Genomic DNA, 27,045 nt, shown 5'->3' with positions numbered 1-27,045 from the left:
CTATGCGGGTACCATGCGGACTCTGTTTACCTCAGTCGCCGCGATCTGTGAGGTCTGAGCTGTGCGGCAGCGGGGACACAGGAGAGGCCACTATAAGAGGGAGCAGGCATGGCGCCCATAGCGCAAGCCATACCTGCATCCCAGGGAGACAAGCGGGCCGCAGCAGGTGGCCTGGCGGGCCGGATACGGCCCGCGGGCCGCCAGTTGGACAGCGTTGACCTACACAATCTGCTCATAGCTTTCAATATCTGTTGATCCTCATAATGCATAGAGGTAGTAAAAGTGGTCAGTGATTGGCCAAACATAATTGAAAGTGTGTACCAGGCTTTAGGGTACATACACATCTCCAATCTTGATTAGCCAATTCCTACACAATCAATCAAAATTGGATCTTTGTATGCTCCCTTAAAGAGAAACCGTGACCAAGAATTGAACTTCATCCCAATCAGTAGCTTATACCCCCTTTCCCATGATAAATCTTTTCCTGTTTACAAAGAGATCATCCGGGGGTTCTGTATGGCTGGTATTGTGGTGAAAACCCTCCCACAGTGTGATGTCAGGACCAGGGACCTGACAGTTTCCGGTCTGTAAACCTCATTGCATTGTGGGAAATAAGGGCTCGTTCACACTTGAGCGGGAATCGCGCAATTCCCGCTCAGCGCAAAACAGCATTTTTTAAAAACCGCTAGCCCATGTAAGCCTTATGGCAGTGTTCTCACTGCCGAGTTTGCGGTTAGCGTTAACCGCAAACGCGTGACATGCAGCATTTTGCCGGCGATTAGCATGCATAGCACGCTAATTGCGATTGCTCCCAAAACGCTGCAGTGTCCAGTGATTTTTTTTCCACGTTAATCGCGGAAAAATCACTCCCGCAAAAACGCTAGCTGTAATCGCCTGCGTTTTGCGGTTTTAGGTGTGAACGGGGCCTTACAGCTGTTTACAGCTGAGTCCAACTGCCAAAAAAGCAAGCAGCATCTCCTTCCAGTGACATCACCAGCCAGCAGTAATAATGTCACCATGTGGTAAATGTCAGAATGTAAAGCGTGGAGAGGAAAGAGTTTACAATGTGCAAACGCTAAGTAAATCATTTAAAGTGAACCAGAGACGAAGCACCCTCATGTATTTTACCATATATATCAGTGCCAACAGAGAAAACACCTACCCTGCTTCTCTGTTTCATCCTCACTGCTAAAAGTGTCTGTTATCAGCTGTGATAAGAATACCCGACTGAGCATTCAGTCTGGCTTTGCCGGGAATTACTTTAGCTGATTCATTATAGCAGAGCCACAAGAGGGCACGCTTGGGCTTGAAAAGACACCAGAGAAGACAGACTCGGCTATAATCATTCCGTAGCAAAGCCAGACAGAATGCTCAGTCGGGGATTCTTATCAGAGGTGATAAGTTAGATTAAACAGAGAACAATGAATCAAAGAGCAGATTAGGTGTTTACTGTCATGTTTCCACTGATTTATAAGGTAAAATACATGAGGGAGCTTCGTCTCTGGTTCTCTTTAAACATAATTATTGTAAAAAATGAAGCACTTTTTTTATTACATTATTTTCACTGGAGTTCCTCTTTAAAGGGAACCAGAGATGAACGATTCACACAAAATAAACATATCAGTTGACAGCTTGTAAAGAATAAATGTTCTACCTGATAATTTTGCCACTCTGGTGTGCCTTTTTGAGTGTTTTTTATCCATTATTGCTCCAGGAAATATCCAATATGGCCGCCGGCTCATATCCCTTCTGCTTCCGGGGTATGAGTTGTTCTGGATGTGCTGTCTAGGCTATATGAGACTATAGACAAGCAGGGCTGCTGCAGCCTTTCATCTGTCTGCTTTCAACTTGATTATTCTGGTATGCTGTGTGGCTGCCTGTAGGAAGTGTCTCTCATAGAAATGAAACTGCATACAGTAGATAATGACTGGCAGCATACTGCACACAGATACATTGTCTGTTTCAGAGCTTCTTTCTCGGCAGCAGCAGCCCCTCCCATGTCAACAGCTCTGAGTATGAAATCTGAGCTAGGAGGGGGCAGACTTTGGCTTGAAAAGACTCCACAGAAGAGTGACTCAGCTATAATGATTCCAGGTCAAACCTCGACTGAATCAGTCGGTGGATCCTTATTACAGTTGATAACAGATAGATTAGACTGAGAAGAATAAAACTAAAAGCAGGGTAGGTGTTTACTGTCATGTTCCCACTGATAAATGTAATAAAATACATGAGGGTGCTTCGTCTCTGGTTCTCTTTAAGCCTGGCATGCATCCTTCAATTTTGATTGGCCAATTGTACACCCTCAATGTAGTATGAGGGACAATAGATTTTGATTATGAACATTCTATGTAGATAAGCCCTCATATTACATGGAGGAAAATCAGTGATTGTCCATTCAAAGTAGATGTGTACCAGTCAAGTTCATCCTCCTGTTTTAATTCATATAGTAGTTAATTTGCATTTATTGACAATGCATAGTCCTATGTGCACTACACATCTGTATTTTTCGTTATATATATATTTCCCAAAAAAGTCCTACTTGGCAGCATCCAGTAGCTTCTTATTGAGAGCAAGGTGGGTGTTCCCTTCCTAGCACAAAGCAGATCATGTGACACTGTGCACCTCCTGCCACTGCAGCACTGTATCTCTGCAATCCTCATACCTTTTCACTGGGACTGTCTGGGATGAGGAAACATGGTCCCGTGTCCTGCGGTACCCACATGTGTCCCGGCAGATGCAGAGCAGTGGAAGCAAAATGTCCATAGTCGTGTGATGTACAAGGTACTGCCCATTGTTATCATCCATTATCTCCGTTGTGCGGCAGAGCTCTGCAATATCCCAGCAAGGAAGAAGCCAGCTGTCCTCAACAGCCTGACAAGTAAGGCCCTAATTCCATGTGTTTAATCAATTCTGTATATTTTAGTTAAAGTGAACCTCCGGACTAAACATCTACTCAGCAGAACTGAAAAGGCTTGGTGTTTCTTTAACAGTTTCACAGCATCAGAACTTTGTTTTTCTTATCAAAGCATCATTTTTAGCTAAGCTCCACCCATCAAAGAAAACTGCCCGGGCTTTTTTTTCCCTGATGCTGTGGGATTTCCTATGTTGTTCATATTGCCTAGCAACTGGGAGGGGTGATCAGGACACAGGACAGTCGGAACTGTCTCATGCTCCCTGTCACCTCCTTTCAACCAAAAAGATGGCTGCCCTCATGAAATCAAACATTTGCCTGTTCTTTTAAAACGGGGTGGGTAAGAGATTATATTACTTATCTATTTTAATTTAACATACCGTATATACTCGCATATAAGCTGACCCGCATATAAGCCGAGGTACCCACTTTTCTTCTAGAAACTAGGAAAAAATGTTTGACTCGAACATAAGCAGCCTCCCCACTATAGCTCCCTCCATAGTATTAACAGCCAGGTGTGCCTTTAATATGAAAAAAATTCCCACTACTCAGTATAAAAAGTCAAATGTGCCCCCTGTGTTAGGCATCTTCCCCATCGACAGATATTAGGTAGTCCCCACATAGCCAGATGGGCCCCCAGTATTAGGCAGCCCCCCCCCCCCCCCCATAGCCAGATGTGCCTCCTATATTAGGAATCGGCATCCTTAGGCAGCTCTTTTCCCTGTATTAGGCATCTCCATCATACCCATATGTGCCCACTATATTAGGAACTCCCCTCCTTATTCAGATGTGCCCCTTGTACAAGGTAGCAAGGTGCAGGAGATGCCCCCTCCCCCATGCTTGCAGAGTGGAGCATGCAGTAGTGGCTTACCGTTCAGCGTCAGGGACCCTTCCTGTAGATGTATGCTGCCAGTTTGTAGTGTGCCAGCGGGTCCATACAGGAATGCCCCCAGCCCAGGAACACAGCTTGCAGGATCGGGCTGGAAAGCATGTGGGTGGCCACGGTGCATCAGATCGGAGGAGCTTAGAGGAGAGAGCACAGGATGTGCGCACTTCCATTCAAACCAGTGTGTGCTCCTCAATTCATCACCGCTCCACCGCGTCACTGCCATCAATGTCCGTGCCTTTAGGAATGCTCCAGGCCACATGCAGAGGATCTTAGTGGTGACATCAGTGCCAGGGCTTCCTCTTCATCCTGTGTGACACTCGCGCTGTATACCAACATGTCACTAGAGGGCGCCATAAAGATAATACAGCATGAGCCTCAGACAGGATGAAGAGGAAACCCTGGCACTGACGCCACCACTGCGATCCTGTACAAGCGGCTTGGGGTATTTCTACAGGAACGGACATTGATGACAGTGATGCAGTGGAGTGGTGACAAGTGGCAGAGTGCTCATCCTACACTTTTTCCTCTACACTCCTCCGATCCGATGCCTGCTGCACCCTGGCCACCCATGTGCTTTCCAGCATGATCAACTATGATCCCGCAGGCGCCGATCCTGGATGGTCACTACACACACAACAGGTGAACCTGGACACAAACTTTGGTGACTCGCATATAAGCTGAGAGGGGGACTTTTGAGCACATTTTTTTGTGCTCAAAAATTCGGCTTATATGCGAGTGTATACAGTAACTAATGTAACTTAATGACAGTATGCTTGTTTAGGCTAAAGTTCCTCTTTAAGCGTTTAGTAGTCAGTCTGCTGAAGACAGCTGGGTCTTTACTGGGCAGTATGTTGCTCACGTCTTTGTGGATGTGCTGTTGTGCCTGGGTATTGCAAAGCTCTGCTGCACAAGTGAGATAAGTGGTTATATAAATAGGACTTGGCAACGCAAATGTGATGCTTACAAGTTTAACCCTGGCCTGTTTCTCAACATTTGTCCTATGTGACACAGGTAAATCTGTAGATCGGGTAGATTTCAATGCTCTGCTGATTGCACCCATTGTATTGGTGAGATCTGCTGCAGAACTGAATGTGCTGTGATTTGTAGATATTCGGGAATCGGGATATGGTTTGGATCCTTAGTTGTGTGATGTTACAGTCCTATCTAATGTTTGTTCAAGTCTCAGGCTCAGGCCTGTTAGGCCTGAGCTAATGCTGGATTCACACGGTGCGTTCTTGCACTCGATGCCCCGCTCGATTCCCGTCGAATCGATGATTTCCGACATGTCCGATTCGCGTTTCGATGGATCGTTAGGTCGATTTGGCATACTTTACATGAGAATCAACCTAACCATCAACGAAACGGGATCGGAAATAATCGAGCGGCCGGGAATCGAGTGGGGCATTAGGTGCGGAAACGCACCCTGTGTACCCAGCATAAGACTTGAACAAACATCACACAATCCCTAGTACTGCTGAAGGGTAACACAGTACAAATTCAAGCTTAAATGGTCAGTAAAATTAAAAAGCAAACCACTTGTCTTATGCACGAGTTAATATCAGGGCTGTATTTAGACTTTCTGTCACCCCAGGCAAGATGTCCCGAGTCACCGCAACCCCCCCTTAAAAAAAAAAACACTCACACATAAGAGAATATAAACCATATGCCGTATAAGGTGGATGTATAATGCAGGGAGTCCCGAGATACAAACAACCCGCTGAGTTTTTTGAATTTTACTGCACAGGGAGGCAGAGGGACACACAGGGGAACAGAAGGAGGCCGGGGGGTGGGGGGGAGAGAGTTTGCAGTTGCGCATAGAGACACAGTGGCAGCTGCCTGCAACTTGCACTATCCGGACCTTGTGATGTCTGATTTCCAAGGACCAACGATGCTGCTGCTCTTCAGGATACCAATGCATACACGCAGCAGAAACAGGTTGGCAAACACCTGCGGGAGGCAGGGCTTCATTCGGGGGTGGGGGCACTCCAGGCACTGGCCTGGGATGCCTTCATTTAAAAATGTCCCCGATAGATATACAGATGTGCCTCTTCAGAAACCATAAATCTTATCTATGCTTTCCATTCCTGTCTACTCTAACACAAAAGATGTTCCACTTTTTGCAAAATGGCAGTGTTGGGTTATGTGGCTTCAGCATGCATTTTAGTCTCTTTTATACTTTGCTAGTTGTTCTGGGTCACCATGAGCTGTCTGGGTATCCTACAGTATAATAGAGTACACAAATGCTACTTTTATTTTTATTTTTTCAATATGCACCTGCAGCTAAAACACTTTTTTTTTTTTTTTCTTATGTGGCCTGAAGCTGCAGAGCTTATAAAGAGCTTCTTGCTGTAGAGACTGTGTGCGTATGCAAGGTACACATGACAGACTTTGGTCGCTAGACCCATTGTACACTTGTGCGATGGTCTAGCATTAAGGTGGCCATACACTTACAGATTTGCAGCAGATTCGACCATCAGATAGATTTCTGTCAGATGCCTGTCAAGTCGAATCTGACAGGAATTTATCTGATGTGAAATTTATTGGAAACTAGCTGGTGGGTCGGTGTTGCCCGGGTATGTATTTGGTCGGTGTTGGCTCTGCCCACTTTTCCTAACCCTAACACACAATTACTCAATTACTTAATGACCAAGTGTGTGAGCTTTGCGGTCTTTGGCATCAATAATTTGCATTGAAATACAATCAATCGGATTGGCTGTGGCTCCACCCCCTTTTCTGAATTTGAACCCCAATCACTCAATAGCCAACTGTACCAGGTACAGGTGATTCATATTGCAAGAGGCTTGTGCCATTACCAGTGCAAGAATGGCAGCAATTACATATTACCCCTTGAAAATCAATAGATGGATTTTGATTGGCTTTTGTAGGCTCCACTCACTTTTCTGAATTAATCCTAGTCACCCAGTGACCAACTGTGCAAAGTTTGAGAACCCTGCCATTAAAACCTCCCTGGCCTTCTATTAAAATCGCCAGGGAGGCTGCGGGAGGGTTTTTTTTTTATAAAAAAAAAACTATTTCATGCAGCCAACTGAAAGTTGGCTGCATGAAAGCCCACTAGAGGGCGCTCCGGAGACGATCTTCTGATCGCCTCCGGCAGCCAGAAGTAACACGGAAGGCCGCAATGAGCGGCCTTCCGTGTTTTGCTTACATCGTCGCCATAGCGACGAGCGGAGTGACGTCATGGACGTCAGCCGACGTCCTGACGTCAGACGCCTCCGATCCAGCCCTTAGCGCTGGCCGGAACTATTTGTTCCGGCTGCGCAGGGCTCGGGCGGCTGGGGGGATCCTCTTTCGCCGCTGCTCGCGGCGGATCGCCGCAGAGCGGCGGCGATCAGGCAGCACACGCGGCTGGCAAAGTGCCGGCTGCGTGTGCTGCTTTTTATTTTACGAAAATCGGCCCAGCAGGGCCTGAGCGGCGACCTCCGGCGGTAATGGACGGATATACTCGTCCATACCGCCAAGGAGGTTAACAGTGTAAAAAATGGCTGCAGTTTACATTTTCCCAATGAAATTTGTTTTTTTTCTCCGCCCATTGATGCCCCGACATTGCTCGGGTATGTATTTGGCTGATGTTGGCTCCGCCCACTTTTTCTAACCCTAACACACAATTACTCAATGACCAAGTTTGTGAGCTTTGCGGTCTTTAGCATCAATAATTTGCATTGAAATGAAACAAATCTGATTGGCTGTTTGTGGCTCCACCCCTTTTTCTTAATTTAAACCCCAGTCACCCAATGACCAACTGTACCAGGTTTAAGGCTTGTGCCATTAACAGTGCAAGAATGGCAGCAATCACCTATCCCCCTCAAAAATCAATAGGTGAATTTTAATTGGCTTTTGTAGGCTCCACCCACTTTTCTTAATATTAATCCCAGTGACCAATTATACAAAGTTTGACAGCTCTACCATTAACATTGTAAGCATTTGCAGTTTACAGTTAATCAGTGAAATTTGTATTTGTCTCCGCCCACTGATGACCTGGCATTGCCCGCTTATGTATTTGGCTGGTGTTGGCTGCGCCCACTTTTCCTAACCCTAACACACAATTACTCAATAACTCAATGACCAAGTTTGTGAACTTTGCGGTCTTTGGCATCAATAACTTGCATTAAAATGAAACAAATCAGATTCGCTGTTTGTGGCTCCACTCCCTTTTATTAATGTAAACCCCAGTTACCGTACCCAATGACCAACTGTACCAGGTTTGAGGCTTGCGCCATTAACAGTGAAAGAATGGCAGCAATGAAATATTCCCCTTAAAAATCAATTGGTGAATTTAGATTGGCTTTTGTAGGCTTCACCCACTTTTCTGAATATTAATCCCAGTCACCTCGGTATTCAACTGTGCAAAGTTTGAGAATCCTACCATTAACAGTGCAAGGCTCCCTCTGATGACCCGGTTGTTGCCCGGTTATGTATCTGGCTGGTGTTGGCTGCGCCCACTTTTCCTAACCCTAACACACAATTAATCAGTTACTCAATGACCAAGTTTGTGAGCTTTGCGGTGTTTGGCATCAATTTGCATTGGAATGAAACAAATCTGATTGGCTGTTTGTGGCTCCACCCCTTCCTCAATTTGAACCCTAGTCACCCAATGATCAACTGTACCAGGTTTGAGTCTTGTGCCATTAACAGTGCAAGAATGGCAGCAATGTAAATATTCCCCTTGAAATCAATAGGTGTATTTTGATTGGCTTTTATAGGCTCCACCCACTTTTCTGAATATTAATCCTAGTCACCCAGCGACCAACTGTGCAAAGTTTGAGCACCCTGCCATTAACAGTGTAAAAATGGATGCAGTTTACATTCTCCCAGTTAAATTTGTATTTTTCTCCACACACTTTTTGGTTATGGGAATAAAAAGTATCCTATACTTTATTCCAGGTAATGTACTATATGTGTGCCAAATTTCATTCAAATCCGTTCAGCCATTTTTGCGTGATCGAGTAACAAACATCCAAACATCCGAACTTTCCTATTTATAAAATTAGTAGGATCTATTGTAAATCGATCTAAATGCATTATTGGACCATTAGATCCAATGCAACTCTATGGGCCATCGAACTGCTACCAGCAGCAGATCAACCTAGATTTTCCATTCTGTCAGATCAAATCGATCGATCGACTTGATAGAATAAATTTCCGATCTATCAATGGCTGCAATTGACCAGTTTATGGGCCCCTTTAATCTTTTCTATCCCACATATCCCCTCAGGTTGCACAATAGGGAGGGGAGCTTGGGGCACCAGGGACCAGGGCAGAGCCAAACAAGCATCATGTGGTCCATGTAACTACATGGCTCATCACCAGCTTTGTCCCATCCACAGACACATGCCGACCTCCAGGACCTGCTGCATCCTGCTGGCATATCTAATTTCAGTTGGTCCTGCACAACACATGACAAGATCCGTGCAAGAAAAATCAGTACTTTAAGTCAACAGCTGATCAAAGAGCTTTTATACAGGTAAACCAAACTGCCTTTCAGTGCCTGCATGGGTCTAGGAAGACGTTTGCTTGGATTTGGGCTTTAAACTTGCTCCTTTGTCCCCCTATGCTTCAGTCACTGCTGTGTGGTAGGAAGATACTTTGCACCTTATTTCCTGAGATACCTTGTGTGGAAGGTAACAAGCGGAGGAAAGGGGGAGGGGTAGAGAATCATCACCCAGGATAGACTTGAGGGCTGGTGCACACCAAGAGCGCTTCTGAGCACTTTTAAAAATGCTAGCGCTTTACAAAAGCGTGTGAGTAATGTATTTCAGTGGGATGGATCACACCAGAGTGATGTGATTTTTCTCCCAAACGCAAACACGAGTCCTGCAGGATTTCTGCGCTTTTCTTAGGCGATTCAGCCTCAATGTTCAGTACAAGAAAGTGGAAAATCGCTCTGAAAAGTGGTAGAACAAAGCGATTTTCCAATCATTTTTACAGGAGCTGTTCAGTTCCAGCTTTACTGTAACAAAAATAAAAAAAGATACACCAAAACTCTAGGCATGATTTGAAAAACGCAAGGCACATGCCTAGAATCGCTCTAAAAAAAATCACTTCAAAAAGTGCTGAGCGTTTGCGATTACGCTAGAGCTTTTTGGTGTGCACTGGCCCTGACTGTGGGCTACAGAGCAGGAACATCTGCCGAGGAGTCAGACTTCCATTTCCCTGTTCAGTTGTGGAGTCGCTCCTTCCTTTTTTTTTTTTTTTTTTTTTTTTTAGAGCTGTGAATTGTATTTAACACATTTCAAAGCTGACATTTTATAAAGAATGTGAAGCTCATTTTATTTCTAAACTTAGTTTTCAACACAAAACAATATCCTCTTCCTGTAAATTATGCTGACTTTTTTAAATCTGAAGTTATAGATATACTGTAAAGAAATGTGTGTGGAGAGATGCATGAGTAAAGAGACGGCTTGTTTCGGTAAAGTTGCAAATCCAACTTTTTATTCGGGTGCTGGGAATAGGCTACTAATGTGAGAAGATAGACTCACTCAGGTTTTAGTAATAGTTTGACAAATACATGGTAAACAGTTCAGGCCTGTCTTTCAACTGAACTTTGTGGTACGTTTAGTGACCGCAAAACAACTGCAAAAAGATTAGTCCTGTGTGTTCCCGATATGCCTGCTGTGAATTTTTGTCCAAATACAAGTTAATCAGCTGAACTTCAATGCCTGCTATGCTTGTGCAGGATTTGCGTTCAGATTCAAAGATATCACGCAATCTGCTCTAATGTAGGTCACTGAGTATTGGAATTCTCTAAGGGCTTGTTTCCACTGTTGCGACGCGATTTCGCCGGCATTCCGACGCTTGTAAAAACGCATGCGGATGCGTTTCCGCATGCGTTTTTACCCGCGGCAGGGTGCCATGCGAATTTAATCATGACACTGCCAGGGCAAAATAAAATTGAAAAAGGTGCGAAATCGCGGGTAAAAACGCATGTAACAAACGCATGCGTTTTTACTATTAAATACATTAGCGGCGATTCGCATGCATTCCACTCGCAGGCGAATTCGTTGGCTCTTTTGTGCGTTTTTTTACCGCTGAAAAAAAGGCACCTCAACAACGCTACAGTGGAAACAGGCCCATCCACTTGCATTACATGTGCGAATCTGCATGCGTTGGACGCATGCAGATTCGCGATAGTGGAAACGAGCCCTAAAGGTAGCAATACACTGGTCGATTTGCCATCAGATTCGACCAACAGATAGATCCCTCTCTAATCGAATCTGATCAGAGAGGGATCGTATGGCTACCTTTACTGCAAACAAATTGTGAACCGATTTCAGCCTGAAACCATTCACAATCTGTTGTGGTGGTGGTGCTGCCGCCGCTCCCCCCCGCCCACATGCCCGCGTACACGCATACATTACCTGCTCCGCCGGCGCGACTCCAGTCCCCAGGTCTCCGCTGTCTTTTCCGCTCTGGTCTCCAGGTCCGGCATGCTTTACTTCTTCCTGCCCGGCAGGAAGTTTAAACAGTAGAGCGCCCTCTACTGTTTAAACTTCCTGCCGGGCAGGAGGAACTGAAGCATGCCGGAGACCAGAGCGGAGAAGAAGCAGCGGGGGCAGTCGCGCCGGCGGAGCAGGTAATGTATTGCCTCTCTATTGCGTCGGTCGTCGGGCACTCGAACGCCGCTAGCGACGCGCTCCCTACCCGCGGGCCATCGGCGGTAATTTTCCGCACGGAGCGATCGACGGGATCGGACGAAATGGATCGAAATTCGGCGTGTAGCGCGAATGATTGGCAGCAGATTCGATCCCAGTGATCGAATCTGCTGTCGAAACGGCGGCAAATCGGGCCAGTGTATGGCCAGCTTTATTGCTATTACTATGTTAATATGTAAACTATGTTAATATGTAAAGCACTATCCTAATAAATTTCACACAAATGCTAGATGAAATTTGGCCAAAGCAGTCAAAGAGGTCTAAGCTTTTTATTAAGGCGATATTTATATTTTACTACTCAGGCCTCTGTCACAGTGTGACGTTAAAGTCGCACGTTAAAACAACATTGAACGCAGAATAACTCACTGCAATGAAAAATCAATGCCCCATTCACAGTGCACACGTTGCGTTGGTGACTAACGCTGCACGTTAAGTGAAAGTACTGCATGCTGTGCATTATACACAGCATATATAATATACATTATATTAGCTGCGTTAGACTGTTTGCACATGCTCAGTAATGACTTGGAAACATACTTTTCATTGCCTGTAAGCTCTACTGTATACGACCATAACGGGGCATTAAGTTGCGTTGCGACTTTTTGGGGGCATTGCATTGCAATTTTCTTTGCAACTTTAACGTTGCATCAAACCACAACGTCCTACTGTGAAAGAGGCCTCAGTCTTGAGACATTAGTGAACAGGGTCTGTCAATCAAGGATAGACTGGTGGATTTCCTTCACCCTCCTGCAAGAGAGAGGTGCCTGGCTCTTCTACTGACCACATATGCTATTGCTCCATTGTTATTGCCTGATGAAGCGGGATCAAACCTGTGAAACGTGTTGCATATTTCGAGTTCATAAATAAAATATATTGACTGTCTTTACTACAGTCGTTGTGTGTCTACTTGGAGGAGGTAAGTCCACCACTGCCTCCTCTATTTACCAAGAATTTGGTTTTTAAGCTCATTTAGCTTCCTTTTATCCTTTTGGCGCCTCTGTTCTCCTGCATGTCCTTTGAAGTTAACTTGGGTGAATCAGTCTTAATGATTATAGAAAAAATGAGTTGGGCCTGCAAGCAGTGACAGTTGGTGCTCATTGACAGTGGGAATATTATGGTATGGTATGGCCGAAAAACGGAAGGAAATACAGGAAACTTCCTTCAGCTCGTAGACAGTAGTCAGATTAGTCTGCATGAAGTCTGATGCAGAAGGTGGGAATACTTATTTAAACAATAGACTAAAACATTTTGGCCTAATAAGTCTTTGTTCTGGTTGCACCTTTTATCATAGCTTATCATTAGAGCATATGTAGGAGTTTGTTGGAATATCTTACAAGTGTGTCTCTGTGAGCAAACATTTTAGTACTAGAAGGCAAGTATGCTACCTCAGATGGTGTCATGTGATGAGATGTGGAAAAACCCATTGAGACCTGAGACATACACACAGGAGGGAACCCTGTGCTTTCCATTGTAAGCATTCTGTAGCAGCTCTATTACTGTTTGTAAATAAATAATCACACTTGTAATATATCTTCAGTGTTCTTCTAGCACAATAGCCCAACTTGAATAAATTATTGTTTTATCATACAGCGACCCAGGAAAGATGCTCAGAATGCTGTTAGAAGTCTTAGTTCCTTTTTATTTTTGTTTAAATGTTTGTACTTTTTTTTTTTTTTCGGTCTGAAGGGCTACCGTATATACTCGCATACAAGCCGTATTTTTGACCCCCAAAAAGGGGGTCAAATGTTGGGGGGTCGGCTTGTATGCGAGTCTTTTTTACTGGTGGTCGGTGGTCCCCGCTTCCCCCGCGGCCGCCGCTGCTATTACCTGCTTTAGGCAGTGGCCGCTTCCTAATCATTGTTCCCCTCTCATGTTCCGTATAAGTGATCACAGCAGCGCGCCCGGCGCTGCTGCTGTGACGATGCAGGGGGCAGGTAAGAGCAGTTCCCCTGGTAACGGCGATACACATCGCTGTTACAGGAAGCCGCGCTCTTTCCTGCCCCCTGCATCGTCACAGCAGCAGCGCCGGGCGCGCTGCTGTGATCACTTAAACTGAACATGAGAGGGGAACCCGGATTAGAGGAAGCCGCTGCCTAAAGCAAGTAATAGCAGCAGCGGGAGGAGCGGGGAGGGAGGGGGGCGAGGACCACCACGGAAGCCACTACCTCACTCTACTGGGCACTATACTAGCTATACTGGGGAACTACCTGCCAATACTGGGCACTTTACTAGCTATACTGGGCACTATACTAGCTATACTGGACACTACCTACCTATACTGGGCACTATACTGGCTATACTGGGCACTATACTGGCTATACTGGGCACTTTACTAGCTATACTGGGGCACTATACTAGCTATACTGGGGCACTATACTAGCTATACTGGGGCACTATACTAGCTATACTGGGGCACTATACTAGCTATACTGGGGCACTATACTAGCTATACTGGGGCACTATACTAGCTATACTGGGGCACTATACTAGCTATACTGGGGCACTATACTAGCTATACTGGGGCACTATACTAGCTATGCTGGGGCACTATGCTAGCTATACTGGGGCACTATGCTAGCTATACTGGGGCACTATGCTAGCTATACTGGGGCACTATGCTAGCTATACTGGGGCACTATGCTAGCTATACTGGGGCACTATGCTAGCTATACTGGGGCACTATGCTAGCTATACTGGGGCACTATGCTAGCTATACTGGGGCACTATACTAGCTGTACTGAGGACTATGCTAGCTATACTGGGCACTATGCTAGCTATACTAGCTATACTGGGAGCTATACTGGGCACTATACTAGCTATACTGGGCACTATACTAGCTATACTGGGGCACTACCTACCAATACTGGGCACTTTACTAGCTATACTGGGGCACTACCTACCAATACTGGGCACTTTACTAGCTATACTGGACACTACCTACCTATACTGGGCACTATACTAGCTAAACTGGTCACTATACTAGCACACTACCTACCAATACTGGGCACTTTACTAGCTATACTGGGGCACTACCTACCTATACTGGTCACTATACTAGCTAAACTGGTCACTATACTAGCTAAACTGGTCACTATACTAGCTAAACTGGTCACTATACTAGCTAAACTGGTCACTATACTGGCTAAACTGGTCACTATACTGGCTAAACTGGTCACTATACTGGCTAAACTGGTCACTATACTGGCTAAACTGGTCACTATACTGGCTATACTGGTCACTATACTGGCTATACTGGTCACTATACTGGCTATACTGGTCACTATACTGGGCACTATACTGGCTATACTGGGCACTATACTAGCTAAACTGGGCACTATACTAGCTATACTGGGGCACTACCTACCCATACTGGGCACTATACTAGCTATACTGGGACACACTGGGGGGAACACGCGGCCTGCACCAATCCAGCATTTCCTACCCCCGGCTTACAGTATATGGGGGTCAATCATTTTTTCCCTGGTTTTTCAGGGAAAAGTTGGGGGGTCGGCTTATATGCGAGTATATACGGTAATTTGTACGAAAGCATGAACCTGCTCATTACATTCTTTCAACATTTTCTTAAAGTTCCTGTAGAGTTAATACGTTGATTAAATGAACAATTCAATGTCAACTTGTTAATCATTTCTGTTAAAGATCCGTACCCCGGCTGGCCTTGCACCTTTTGTTTTCATCATACCATCATTAGGGTTGTGTGTCTAAGGTAAAGTCAGCTGTTACTCAATGGACTTTCTTTATTCATAACTGCACTGCTGCAGGGAGAGTGTGAGAAGCTTGGCATTGAGCCACACAGCATCTCTAGGAGGTGGTCTGCATGGAAGCAAGATGCAGTCAAAGTAAACAGAAATCACACGTGTAGAGTGATGTCTTAGATTGGCAAGCATCATCATGCTATTCAGGCAGCCGCTTTTGAAGGAAAGGCAGGGCTATGCAAGAGGATTGCAGCCTTCAGCTCTGTACATCTTTGATGCAGGAATTGCTGGTTTGATACCACACAATATGCACACAAGTAGTGATCATTTTATCAGTCTGATGTGTAATGAGAAATGTATCACATTCTGCTGCTCTGTCTGGCTTTGTAGTACTGCATCAAGATTTAATCCACTGACATAATTTTCCACTTTGTGCAATCATATTTTTGCTATCTACAAAATAAGGGTTTAGTGTCAGTAATCTGCTTTAACACTCAGGCAGTTTTTACACTTGAAACCAGCGTTTTGTTGCGGTGTGATCGCGTTGCAGTGTCATAAACGGCCTTAGGAGATTAATGCGGTAATCTCACTTCTGGCTGTAAACCAAGCATGAAGTAAGGCTCTCTTGCTCTAACTCGCTTACTGTGGGCAAAAAAATGGATTGCCCGGAAGTTTTTATTACTGACTGCGTGCAAATTGGGGAGAATTTCATCAATTTCCTGTTGTTGTCACAAAGGAATGGGAAGTGAGAAAAGATCAAAACAGTAACTTTTTTTTTTCTTAAAGGTAGGTAAGAAATGGAACCTAAGGTAGATTTTGAGTGTTGTCTATACTGGTATTGGTTAACCACTTCCTAATCCCCCTGGAAAGAAGATTGGAAATTAGTTTTTTTCTAAAATGCTCATAGACCACAATAAATGCGAGGTGATTCTATTTAAAGGACACCTGAACTGAAAGGGATATGGAGGCTGCCATATTTATTTCCTTTTTAACAATATCAGTTGCTTGGCAGTCCTGCCGATTTCTTTGGCTGCAGTAGTATCTGAATCACACACCTGAAATAAGCATGCAACTATTCCAGTCAGACTTCAGTACTTATTTTGCATGCCTGTTCAGGGTTTATGGCTACAAGTATTGGAGGCAGAGGATCAGCAGGACAGCCAGGAAACTGGTATTGCTTAAAGAGAAATAAATATGGCAGCTTCCAAATCCCTCTCAGTTCAGGTGTGCTGTAAACTCAGCCCAATGCTGTTTGTTCTGTTGTTTTTTTTATATACTGAAAAAAGGTTAGTACCATAGTCAGTTTCATCTTTGGCTGCAGTAGAGTCGGGATCCCACACTTATGTGGCTAATCAAGTCAGACTTCAGTCAGATCACCTGATCTGCATGTTTGTTCAGGGCCCTTTTCTACTAGCTGCGTTTGGCCAAAAACACAAAACGCATGCGTTTGCTGATTCTTAAGTGCAGCATGTTTAAAATAAGAATCTTGGTTGGCCTTTTCCACTGCTGCAGTCCGATTTAAAAAAAAAACGCAAACGCATGTCTGTGCGATTATGATGCGTTTTGCGTTTCAATGTAAAGTTAGGCATTCATGAAAAACGCATAGAAATGCGGTTTGCGTTTTGAATTGATTTAACCACTAGTAGCTATTTTAAAAAATCAAGACAACACTTGCCAATCAGAAAAACAGAAACGCAAACGCATAAACGCACATCAAAATAGGTCAAAAACGCAAACGCATGCGTGGCCATGGAGATTGCCGCTGGAAAGTGTGATCGGGTGAGTTAAACCGATAAGCGAGCACCACATGCAACTTTGCAGAGAGTAGAGGAGTCCGGCCCTTAGATACAGCTGCGGGATGTAGTTTGCCCACCCAGCCCTGGTCTATGGTTAAAAGTATTATGGGCAGCAGGATGACAGGCAACTGGTGGTATTTTATAGGATATAAATATGGCAGCCTCAATATCCCTCTCACTTCGGGTTTCCTTTAAAAATATTGTTGTGCTTTAATATTGGGTTCAAGTGACAGACTGGCATCAAGGATCATGTCACCTCCCCCCCCCCATGAGGCTCAATTTATTAAACATTATCTGATGTCAAGGTTGAGTGCACAGTAATGCATACATATGAAATCGCCGCCGGGAGACTTGGGTGTAGGATACAGCCAGTATGTGGCTTATCCTGCTGCTGCACAAGTCCTGGCGGCATTAATTACTACTCCCTCCTCCAGGTCCACATGGATGGTGGGGAATGATGTAATTCTGCTTCCAGCTATTGCTGGAGGCTGAATTACAGTGTTTTAAAAGTAACTTTGTAACGATTGGTATCAGCACACAGAGAGAATCTGATTATTGATGATCTGCAGAATCATCAACAATACAGATGTATACCTGATTATGGATGATCTGCAGAATCACCAATAATACAAGTATGACTAACCTCTTGACACCGAATGAAGTGTAAGTGTTTGGTGCAACTGTAGGCTATTTGCCGTGAGGCGGGAGACACCGATAACTTCGGCCAGAGACCACCTGAGGAGCAGGTGGCCCTCGGCTGTGCAGGGACTATCTCCAAAGAAAGGCGATAGAGATAATCTGGCCGCCAGTGATTCCCTGGTAAACTGGTAATCAGACTGTAAAAAGAAAGAGAAGTAAAAAAGGCGCTACTCTGTCTCCCTATCTCCCCAATCAGTCAGCTGCTTGATTCTCAAGGTGTGGGTATCCCTTTAATCCCCACCAAACATAAAATTGACAAAAAACAGAGAATAGCGCTCGTATCCAAATTTATACTTGATAGTTTATTTATCTATACATAATATATATATATATATATATATATATATATATATATATATATATATATATATATATATATATATATATAGCCTTTGGAATTAAAACCATATAAGCATAAAGGGTTTCATATGCAAGGTCACTTCAAAAGTACTCCACAATATCCCCCTCTGCATATACTTTCTAAAAAAATTTTTTTTTATTTTAATAGGTGGAACAATATAACTTCATTCATGCCATACACACTGTCATGCATACCATGGAGCCACCTGAATCTCTAATAAAAATTCCCCATAAAAAGTTCTCCAATAAAATCCGTATAGATAAATGTATTGGGTCAATCCTCCTATGTGTTTATAACAGTCCCCTCCGTTATCTCAGAGTGTCTATCCACCTGCCGCAAAAGACGCTTTCAATCACTTGTGCGTCCAGTCACTTACGTGTCCTGCAGCTTTTCTAATTTTCACATGCGGGCTCCGGCCGGTAGCCTCGCAAGCAGGACTCCTCTCTCTTTCCGTATCGCTGCTCCCCCGGTATGGCGTCCGTTTGCAAGCTCCTTACAGCTCCGTGCGCTCCGGCTGTACAGCTTTCCGGGTGATTGACCAGTTGGGAGTGACGTCACTTCCCTTTCCGGGCTCCTGCGTTCCAACCAGCGTTCCAATGCGATTTCCTGCTTTCAAAGCTCCCATATGCAACCATGCACCTTATACTGCACGTGCTTTTGCTGCAGAATGTGGAAACACTGCGTGGATGCTCCTAGAGCCCTTCACATCGACATGTTTCGATAGTATACGACTATCTTCATCAGGATGAGGGATACCCACTGGCCACCACTTCCTGCTTTTTATAGACATCCAGTCTATCAAATCTCCACCTTCCCTTAAAGGGGAACTTCATTCATTACTCATAGTTACCCTCAATTCTCTGTCTCAATTTTTCACCCTCCATAATCAGACTGTACTGCAGCCAGGGGACTCCTATGGGGTAGAGGCCACTGGCTGCACTGGCAGTCCTGGCTGCACTGCAGGCAGGACTCTGAGGCGCACGAGTCCTTGCAGTTAACTGACACTTGGTGGAATAGTGTCACGGGTAGTACAGACAGACTGAACACTCGGAGGACAAGTGACAGCCAGGAGGGTCGGGCAGGCCAGGTCGGCAACACACGAGCAGGTAAGGTACAAAGACAGAAGGCTGATTCGGTAGCCGGGTACAGGCAATGTTTGGCAACTGGTAGGCAGATAGGCAGAGGTACCGAATCAGAAAGCAAGAGAGAGGTCGACAGAGCAAATGGTCATAACAGATATCAAGCACAATCCTAGTCTGGGGTGTGAGGTCCTTGGTCTCGACCCCCAGGAACTAGTCTAAGGAATAACACAGTATCCTATGCTTGGGTGTGAGGTCCTTGGTCTCAACACTCTGGAACTGGTCTAAAGTATAACACAGCAATGACACAGTAATCCTAAGCTTGGGTGTGAGATCCTTGGTCTCAACACCCTGGAACTGGTCTAGAGTATAACACAGTAATAACAAGAGCGTAATCTGGCTAAGTGTGAATTCCCAGGTCCACCTGGTTCTAACACACTGTGGGATCTGACTGAGGTCTGAGTGCTCACATGTTAGTATTCACAACGGCAGACAACCAGCAACTGACAAGCAAGATCTATATATACTCCAGCGCTCCTCAGCGCCGCCCTCAGCCAATCAGGAGTTCTGCTGGAATCAGCTGATCGTCCTGATCAGCTGATACCTCTCCTGCTGGCATAAAGGTTCTGCCTTCTAGCGTGCGCAGCTCTCCATCTGTGTGCACTAGAAGGCCCAGGCAAACCAGACGCATGCTGCTGTGCGGAAACCGCCGGTCTGAACGCAGAGACAGCCGCTCCGCGGCATCTCCGCTATTTATTACAAACTTCAGCTCAGTTTTCTGACAGTGCCGAAGTTACTCAATGTGTGCCGCTATAGCCGTAATTCGTATGGTGGCGTCGGCTGCGCCCAAGTCTCCTGCGCTGTTATTACAGCGCTCGCACAGTAAGGTCCCTTTTTAATGGTTGCTGAAAGGGGTGCCAGGGGGCAGAACTGCTCAACAGGTGCATAGTTTAGCAGTTCATGGTAAAGGGTGCAAATGTTTTCTGGCAATACAAAGTATTTTACTGTAGCTTTAGTGTAATCTTTCTCCACTACTCAAAACTAATGATTGGCCACTTTTGATTGGCCAATTTTACCACTTCTATGTAGTGTAAAAGCTTACCTGCACAGTTTACTATTCTTAAAGGGAAGGTTCAAGCAAATTAAAAAAAATGAGTTTCACTTACCTGGGGCTTCTACCAGTCCCATGCAGCCATCCTGTGCCCTCGTAGTCACTCACTGCTGCTCTAGTCCTCCGCTGGCAGCTTGCCGACCTCGGAGGTCGGCGGGACGCATTGCGTACATTTTTTTACGCATTCCCGCTAGTGCAGGAACACTAACACATACATTTTTACGCGTTACTGGTTCAATGCGTACATTTTTACGCATTGAACCAGTAACACGTAAAAATGTATGTGTTGATGTTCCTGCACTAGCGGGAATGCGTAAAAATGTACGCAATGCATCCCGCCGACCTCCGAGGTCGGCAAGCTGCCTGCGGGGGACTGGAGCAGCAGTGAGTGACTACGAGGGCACAGGATGGCTGCATGGGACTGGTAGAAGCCCCAGGTAAGTGAAACTCATTTTGTTTATTTTGCTTGGACATTCCCTTTAAAAAAATTGTTGGCCCTCATACTGCATGAAGGTGGTATAATTGTCCAGTGATTGGCCAATCAGAATTGGATGTGTGTATGCAACCTTACTGTGAACTTTTCCGTTACCAGAAGTCCATTTGTGGGGTTGGACGTGGGAGCAGGTTTTTTTCCCCTTTACTTTCTATTGTACTGGAGAGGGGCTGTAAAGAGAACTTTAAGTGGTGCGTATAAAGTGGCTGCCCGCTTTGAAGGGGGTTTGAGGTGGGGAAAAAAAATAGTAATGATAATAAAAAGAGGGTGTAAAAAAGCCCTAATGCATGTTGAATTCTAATATTCAATGAATTGTTACTATATTTTGTTGTCCCTTACAAAAGCAACCAGAAGAGGGTGCTGCAGGAATGAGAAATGATTAGTAAGGATGCTTGCTTTAGCAACTTTACTAGGCTATGAGACTTTGTGCCCATTTCATATAGTCTAATGTATATGGAGGACGTCTTGGAATTTTATGAAATTACATGTTAAAAATGGATTAATAATAGTTCAGATTTGCGGCAAAGTTGTTTTTCATGTGGTTAGCATGTTGCTATTTGTACAGGGGAAACTGGAAACATTAGAATATTGTGCAAAAGTCCATTTATTTCAGTAAGGTGAAACTAAGATATGAAATAGCAACCCTTTGCTGGATTATTTAGCTGATTTATCTGATTAGAGACTGACACTTTGAGCCTAGAATAGTTAACATTTTCACAATATCCTAATGCTCGGAGATTTAGATTTTGGAGTTCTCATAAACTGTAAGCTATAATCAAAATTATTACTAATAAAGTCTTAAAATATCTCGCATTGCATGTAATGAGTCTATTTTATAGATTAGTTTCACCTTTTAAGTTGAATTATTGAAATAAATGGACTTTTGCACGGTATTCTAATTTTTCAAGTTTCACCTGTATTTGCATACAGACAGTAAGACTGTTTCCACTATGCCTGAATGCGGTCTAAATCTGCAGCATTTCCTCATATTTGAGAGGGGTGGGTAAATGCTGCCTATCTAAAGGCTTGCCGTGCAGATCGCACTGTGGTTTGAATCTGGACAGCATGTATGCTGCAGATTTATGCAGCTTGCAGCCAAATCCCTATAGCTGTGCATGGCATGGCTTAGCGATTCGAGCTGCGGCTACTCAGCAGAACGGGAACCGTGACCGAATCGGGAACTGCTGCGGCTCCCAAACTGGCCCTTAAAAATGTTGTTGTCTGGAATGTTATTTTCTAATAATTTCACATGGAAGCATAAGAGCGATTACTTTATGGACATGTCATTTTGCCATGGACTGTCCTATGTATAGGTGGAATACACATGATTGGCACTACACTGTGGGATCTTCCTTTGAGAAACTGAATTGCTAGAGAAGTAGCTAACTTTGTTTATGGAAACTTGTACAAACTTTAGTTGTTTTTTTTTACACTGATTATCACAAAAAAAGTCTCGATTGATCTAAATCTAATGTGTATACATAGGCTCACACTGTACTTCAAAGCTTTTTTTAGCACAATGAACGAGTATGTATTGCGCCTCCACTGCATCAGCTGGGCGCCAGGTGGTGTTGCTGATTGTAAAATATTGGTCATTTAAACTAGTGATATTTTACAATGCGACACCAGCATCTATTCTAACCTCACAACCCACTGCTCTAATGCTAGGTACACACAATGAGATTTTATGGCGGATTTACTGTCAGATTGATAGTTTCCAACATTTACAATTGATTTTCCATAGACTTAAATGGAAAATCAATCGTAAATCAGATCGGACATGTTGGAAATAATCGATCTGACAGTAAATCCTAGAAAAAACCTCATTGTGTGTATCTAGCATCAGTATATACTACCCCACCACCTAATGTCTAACCTTCCCTTTAGATGCCCAACCCTAACCTCCCCTATAAGTGCCTATAAGAAGACCCCCCCCCCCACCCACCCACCTAATGGCTAACCACCCCAAAACACCCCTCTGGTAAGTGCCTAACCATAACCTTAACCCTAGCCACCCCTCCCAGACGCAAGATTACTGAAAGCAAATTGGGTGTCTATTTGCCTCTGGTTGCCTGCCAATTGCGGCCCCAATTGACCTAAACCACATTGTACAGCAATTGTAATGCACAGAGCAGTGCCCTACAGCTGAGGAAGTGACAGCAGCCAAGTTAAAACAGTTCTGCAGTGCATTGTGCTAAAATTGCATGCGTAGAGCTGGTACAAGATACTGATGTATCAGATTCTGCTTTGACATTACACCAATCTGGCCCTCAGAGCCATTCAAATTGGCCCCCAAGTGGTTTCCCCACTTTGCATAATGTTTGGCTCACTCTAGACCACCAGGGAAGCTATATTGGAGGTGAAGCCCTAGAACACCAGAGAAGCCAAATGGGCGAGGTAGGGGAAAAGCACTAAACACTAGGGAAATGTACAGGGGAGGATGGTGGCCTCTAGACACTAGGGAACTGTGTAGGGGAGGGAGGACCACTAGACACCAGGGAACTTTATAAGGGGGGAGGTGGCCAGTAGACATTGAGGTTGGCCCGCTACTTGGTCCCAGTGTACAATTTTGGCCCACTTTGTATTTGAGTTTGACACCCTTGCATTAGACTGTGTAATTCCTCTAAAGCCACATAGGTTGTCACAGAAGTGATTTTCGGAAAGATGCACACCTGCAATGATGTACAGCCCACCTGCATAAGGGGAGATGGGGATCTGGACAGAAGCCTCACTATAACTCATGGGCACCTGGGTTTTTTCTTGTGATGGTAAAAGAAGCTTTGGTGACAGTGGTCACTCATTGGTTTGGGGAGGGGCTGGAGAAGGTTGGAAAACAAATAAAAATTTCGTTTTGATTGACTATACCAAGAGAGGATAAAAAAGGGGAAAGCGCGGAATTGTGTGTTCACGGGATTGGTTGGAAACCAATGCATATCTTTTAGCAAGTAACACCTTTTACATGTACTGTATTTCAGCTGAAGATTAGCAATAACGTTTCATTAGGATACTTTTATAGAAATGATATGCAGTTTTATTATTTCATTCTAGGAGCTCACAATGGCTCAAGACTCGCCGAGAAGCACAGCCGCTGAAATAGCTGTAACAAGCAACGGAGACATTGACGACACCACAGAGCACAACTATAATCGCGTAAATATCACTGCTTATTTAAATTAACTGTTTGTTTTATCATAAAGTCGCTATATATTGTATGGTGTTTTAAGCATTATGAAAGTATTTATGAAATCAATCTGCACAGTGACATCTCAGCGTTTATAAATGTGATAGAAATCCAATGCTTGGTCAATTTGATTCACTATTTTGGCACCAGACATGGACCTGAAGGGGATATATGCCTTCCTCTGAGCCGCTTATGATTATAAAGCAAATGTGAAGTGAGCTGGAAAAAAAGTACTCCCCTATGGGGAGAGAAGGCTCTGGATCCTATAGCACCTTCCCAGTCCTCTCTCCACACCTTCGGGACTCCCCAAGTGCTTCTGAAGACTGGCACATCCGTACTGCGAACATGTAAGCAGGGACTCGAGTGCTCTTGAAGGGCCAGAGACATTTTCGACCAAGCTGGGTGAAGAATTTACCAGGGCGTGTCAGTGGAACAATAGGATGAAGATCTATGGGATCCAAAGTCTTCCCTCTCCATAGGGAAGTAGCTATTTGTTTTATTTTTATTTTTTTCTCTCTTCAGTTTTACTTTAATAGTGAAAGTCACACTGACCAGATAACAGGACCCTTTTTTTTTGTTGATGTCAAAAACTTGCATCCATGAAGTTTCCTAAAGAAAGCCAACATCATTATTGTTTGTTGTGTCACTGCATCCATAGCGTTACTGTGTTGCTAGAGCATAGATATGATTGCACTCGTTACATTAGTTTCCAATGCACATTAGTTCCCATTGCGCGAAAAACATTTCTGTGTACATTAAAGTTTCAACATTGGGCAACTGAGGGGAACGAGCGCACAGAATCTCTGAAAGGGAACTTCATGTATCAGTGAACTTTTTCTTGATTGGTCAGTTATTTCCAGTCGGTCAATGCCAATCGGTATGGCAAGTCTTCTCAGCTCTGGGGGTAGTTGCCTGATCCAAACAAATCTAGCTGGATCAGATGGGCATCATCTGATTATGGGCAATTTCAGGCAACAGCCTTCTTGGAAAGGTACAGAGCAGAAAACGCCTGACGGTGTAACTGTTTCCTGCTCTGTGAGTGGTAAAAGAGTTCTAGTTTTGATGCTTGTCAAACCGCAATCACCCAGTTATCCATTAAGTGGCATTACCATACCTGAAACACAAAAAAAACCCAAATTATAAGAAAAAGTAAGCTCAGATTACCCCCTACTGACCAATTTTGCCACCTCTGCGTATTATGGGAGCTTTCCGACGCAATCTGTTCATAGTTTTTAGAATCTGACGGCAATCGTACTACATGGAAATAGTAGAATTTCAAAATTGGATGTGTGTGCCTTATAACACCCTGATCTCCCTGAATTCAGCAGTGTCAGGCACACTTCTGTAGCAAGCATGCGGCTAATGTATAGGCAGAGGTCGGCACCGCTGGGTCAGAAGACCTTAGCTTCATACTTCCCCTTGATTACATTTAGAGGGTCAGTACACAATCAGGGAAGCAGCATTTTTTTAGGACAAAGTCAGCAATGGCAGCTTTTATAAACTCTCAGTATAGGCTCACTTTAAATAGGTTAAAGCATAGTTCAACTCAAAATTATTTGTTGGCAGAGAGCGTTGGAAAGATCATTTAGAACCTATGCCGTTTTTCCTTTTACCTCCTCTTTTGTGGGAAGTCTCACATCCTGTTGTTTTGATGGGGGTCACCAAGAACAGGGATTGAGGAGAAATCGGCTGGGATAACGAGTATTTTTTTACAGTGAGTAAAGGTTAAGCGAAGTACCCACCAGCAGGTCACGGCCAGATAGATTGGGTATATCTGCCAATGAATGATCATTCCCTAATTCATCTGGGTGAATCTGCAAGCATCATGTGCGGCGATGGAAATGAACAATTGTGTAAAAACGACTTTTTACACGATCGCAGCAAAACCTGCGAAAGTCAATGACTATTGGAATGATCCTCCACGACTTAATCGGATATGGCGGTCATTCAAAACCAACGGTAGCTGCGGGTGCCATGTGTTGTGAAACATCTGTAACAAATTTTCATTTAACCATGCTGCGCAATATTGCAAAAATCAATTGTGCAAAATTGTTCGGAAAAATTGGTTAGTGGGTATAAGCCTTTAGAAATTCTATTGTATTTATTGCTGCTGTGTCCTTTTGGGATACTCCCCTCACCTCTGACCTCTCATGGGTTTCATCAGAGACAGAAAGTGGCAGAAATCTATACAGAGTCACAGTCCTAACAAATGGACAGTGGTACTAACTTTTTTTTTTTTCCCCTCTTCTCACAAATCAGCATGCAGTAAAAGTCACAATAGTACTGGTGGCATTTCAGTCCTGTTTCATAAAATTACTATCAATGTGGTTTGCTTTTTACAGTCGCTGTCACCTATTTCTTGATCTTTCTCTGTTGGGTTTCCACTGAAGCTTTTCATCGGGTGATAACTTAAAGCGGATCTGAGATGAAAAACTAACTATAACCAGTAACTTGTCTATATATTTTATCTAAAGTTTAGAGTTTACACAGCAAATCTGGCTGCAAACAGCTTTAATAGAATATGATTATTTCATTCTGTGATACAATGACAGCAGCCATGTTGTTTGTAAACATTACACAGAGACAGGCTTATCTGCATCTTGAGCAAAAAAAACCTAACCCCCCCCCCTCCTCCTCACTCCTCCCCTCTCCCTCTGAAATCTCTGGCTAGTAATACCTCCCCCTACTCCTGCCCAGACTGAGCTCCCATGAGCCCTTGCTACTGTCTGAAAGTGCCTTGGCTCTCTGAAAACCTGTGGGCATGGCTTGTTTAGTTTTTATAGGGAATTCGAGTATTAAAACAAAAAGAAAAAAGTATATGGCTTGAGGAATGCCCTATAAACCATAGGAAAGGAACACAATTATGCAATGAGTAAAAGTTAATCTCGGATCCACTTTAATGCTGGGTACACACTATACAATTTCCCGCCTGATTGATGGGTTATCGGAGGGTAAGATGCATCGCATGTAGATGTCCAAACTGCACCCGATCGATAAAGCTATTAATTTCCCAATTATAAGTGCGCAAAATTGATAACTTTATCCATCAGACGCCAATCAGACATTGCATTGTTTAAAAGTATAAATAAATGTGACAAGCTCCATTTCCCTTTCACTTCAGTTGTCCTTTAAACTAGTAATG

The 27,045-nt window shown here is 44.1% G+C and overlaps 1 protein-coding gene across 3 annotated transcripts in view; it reads left to right on the top strand.

Annotated features, from left to right (window-relative positions):
* Window positions 1-27,045, top strand: part of ARFIP1 (ADP ribosylation factor interacting protein 1) — a 155,465-nt gene that overhangs the window by 38,777 nt on the left and 89,643 nt on the right. For all 3 annotated transcript variants that reach the window (XM_068278959.1, XM_068278956.1, XM_068278968.1), the window contains one exon: window positions 23,771-23,872. In XM_068278959.1, coding sequence (XP_068135060.1) covers window positions 23,780-23,872 — 93 coding nt within the window. In that variant the 5' untranslated portion in view covers window positions 23,771-23,779. The remainder of the gene's footprint in view (window positions 1-23,770; window positions 23,873-27,045) is intronic.

Source organism: Hyperolius riggenbachi, chromosome 1 (assembly GCF_040937935.1).
Source record: "Hyperolius riggenbachi isolate aHypRig1 chromosome 1, aHypRig1.pri, whole genome shotgun sequence".
Taxonomy (NCBI): Eukaryota; Metazoa; Chordata; class Amphibia; order Anura; family Hyperoliidae; genus Hyperolius; species Hyperolius riggenbachi.
This window is presented reverse-complemented; position numbering and strand designations above follow the sequence as displayed.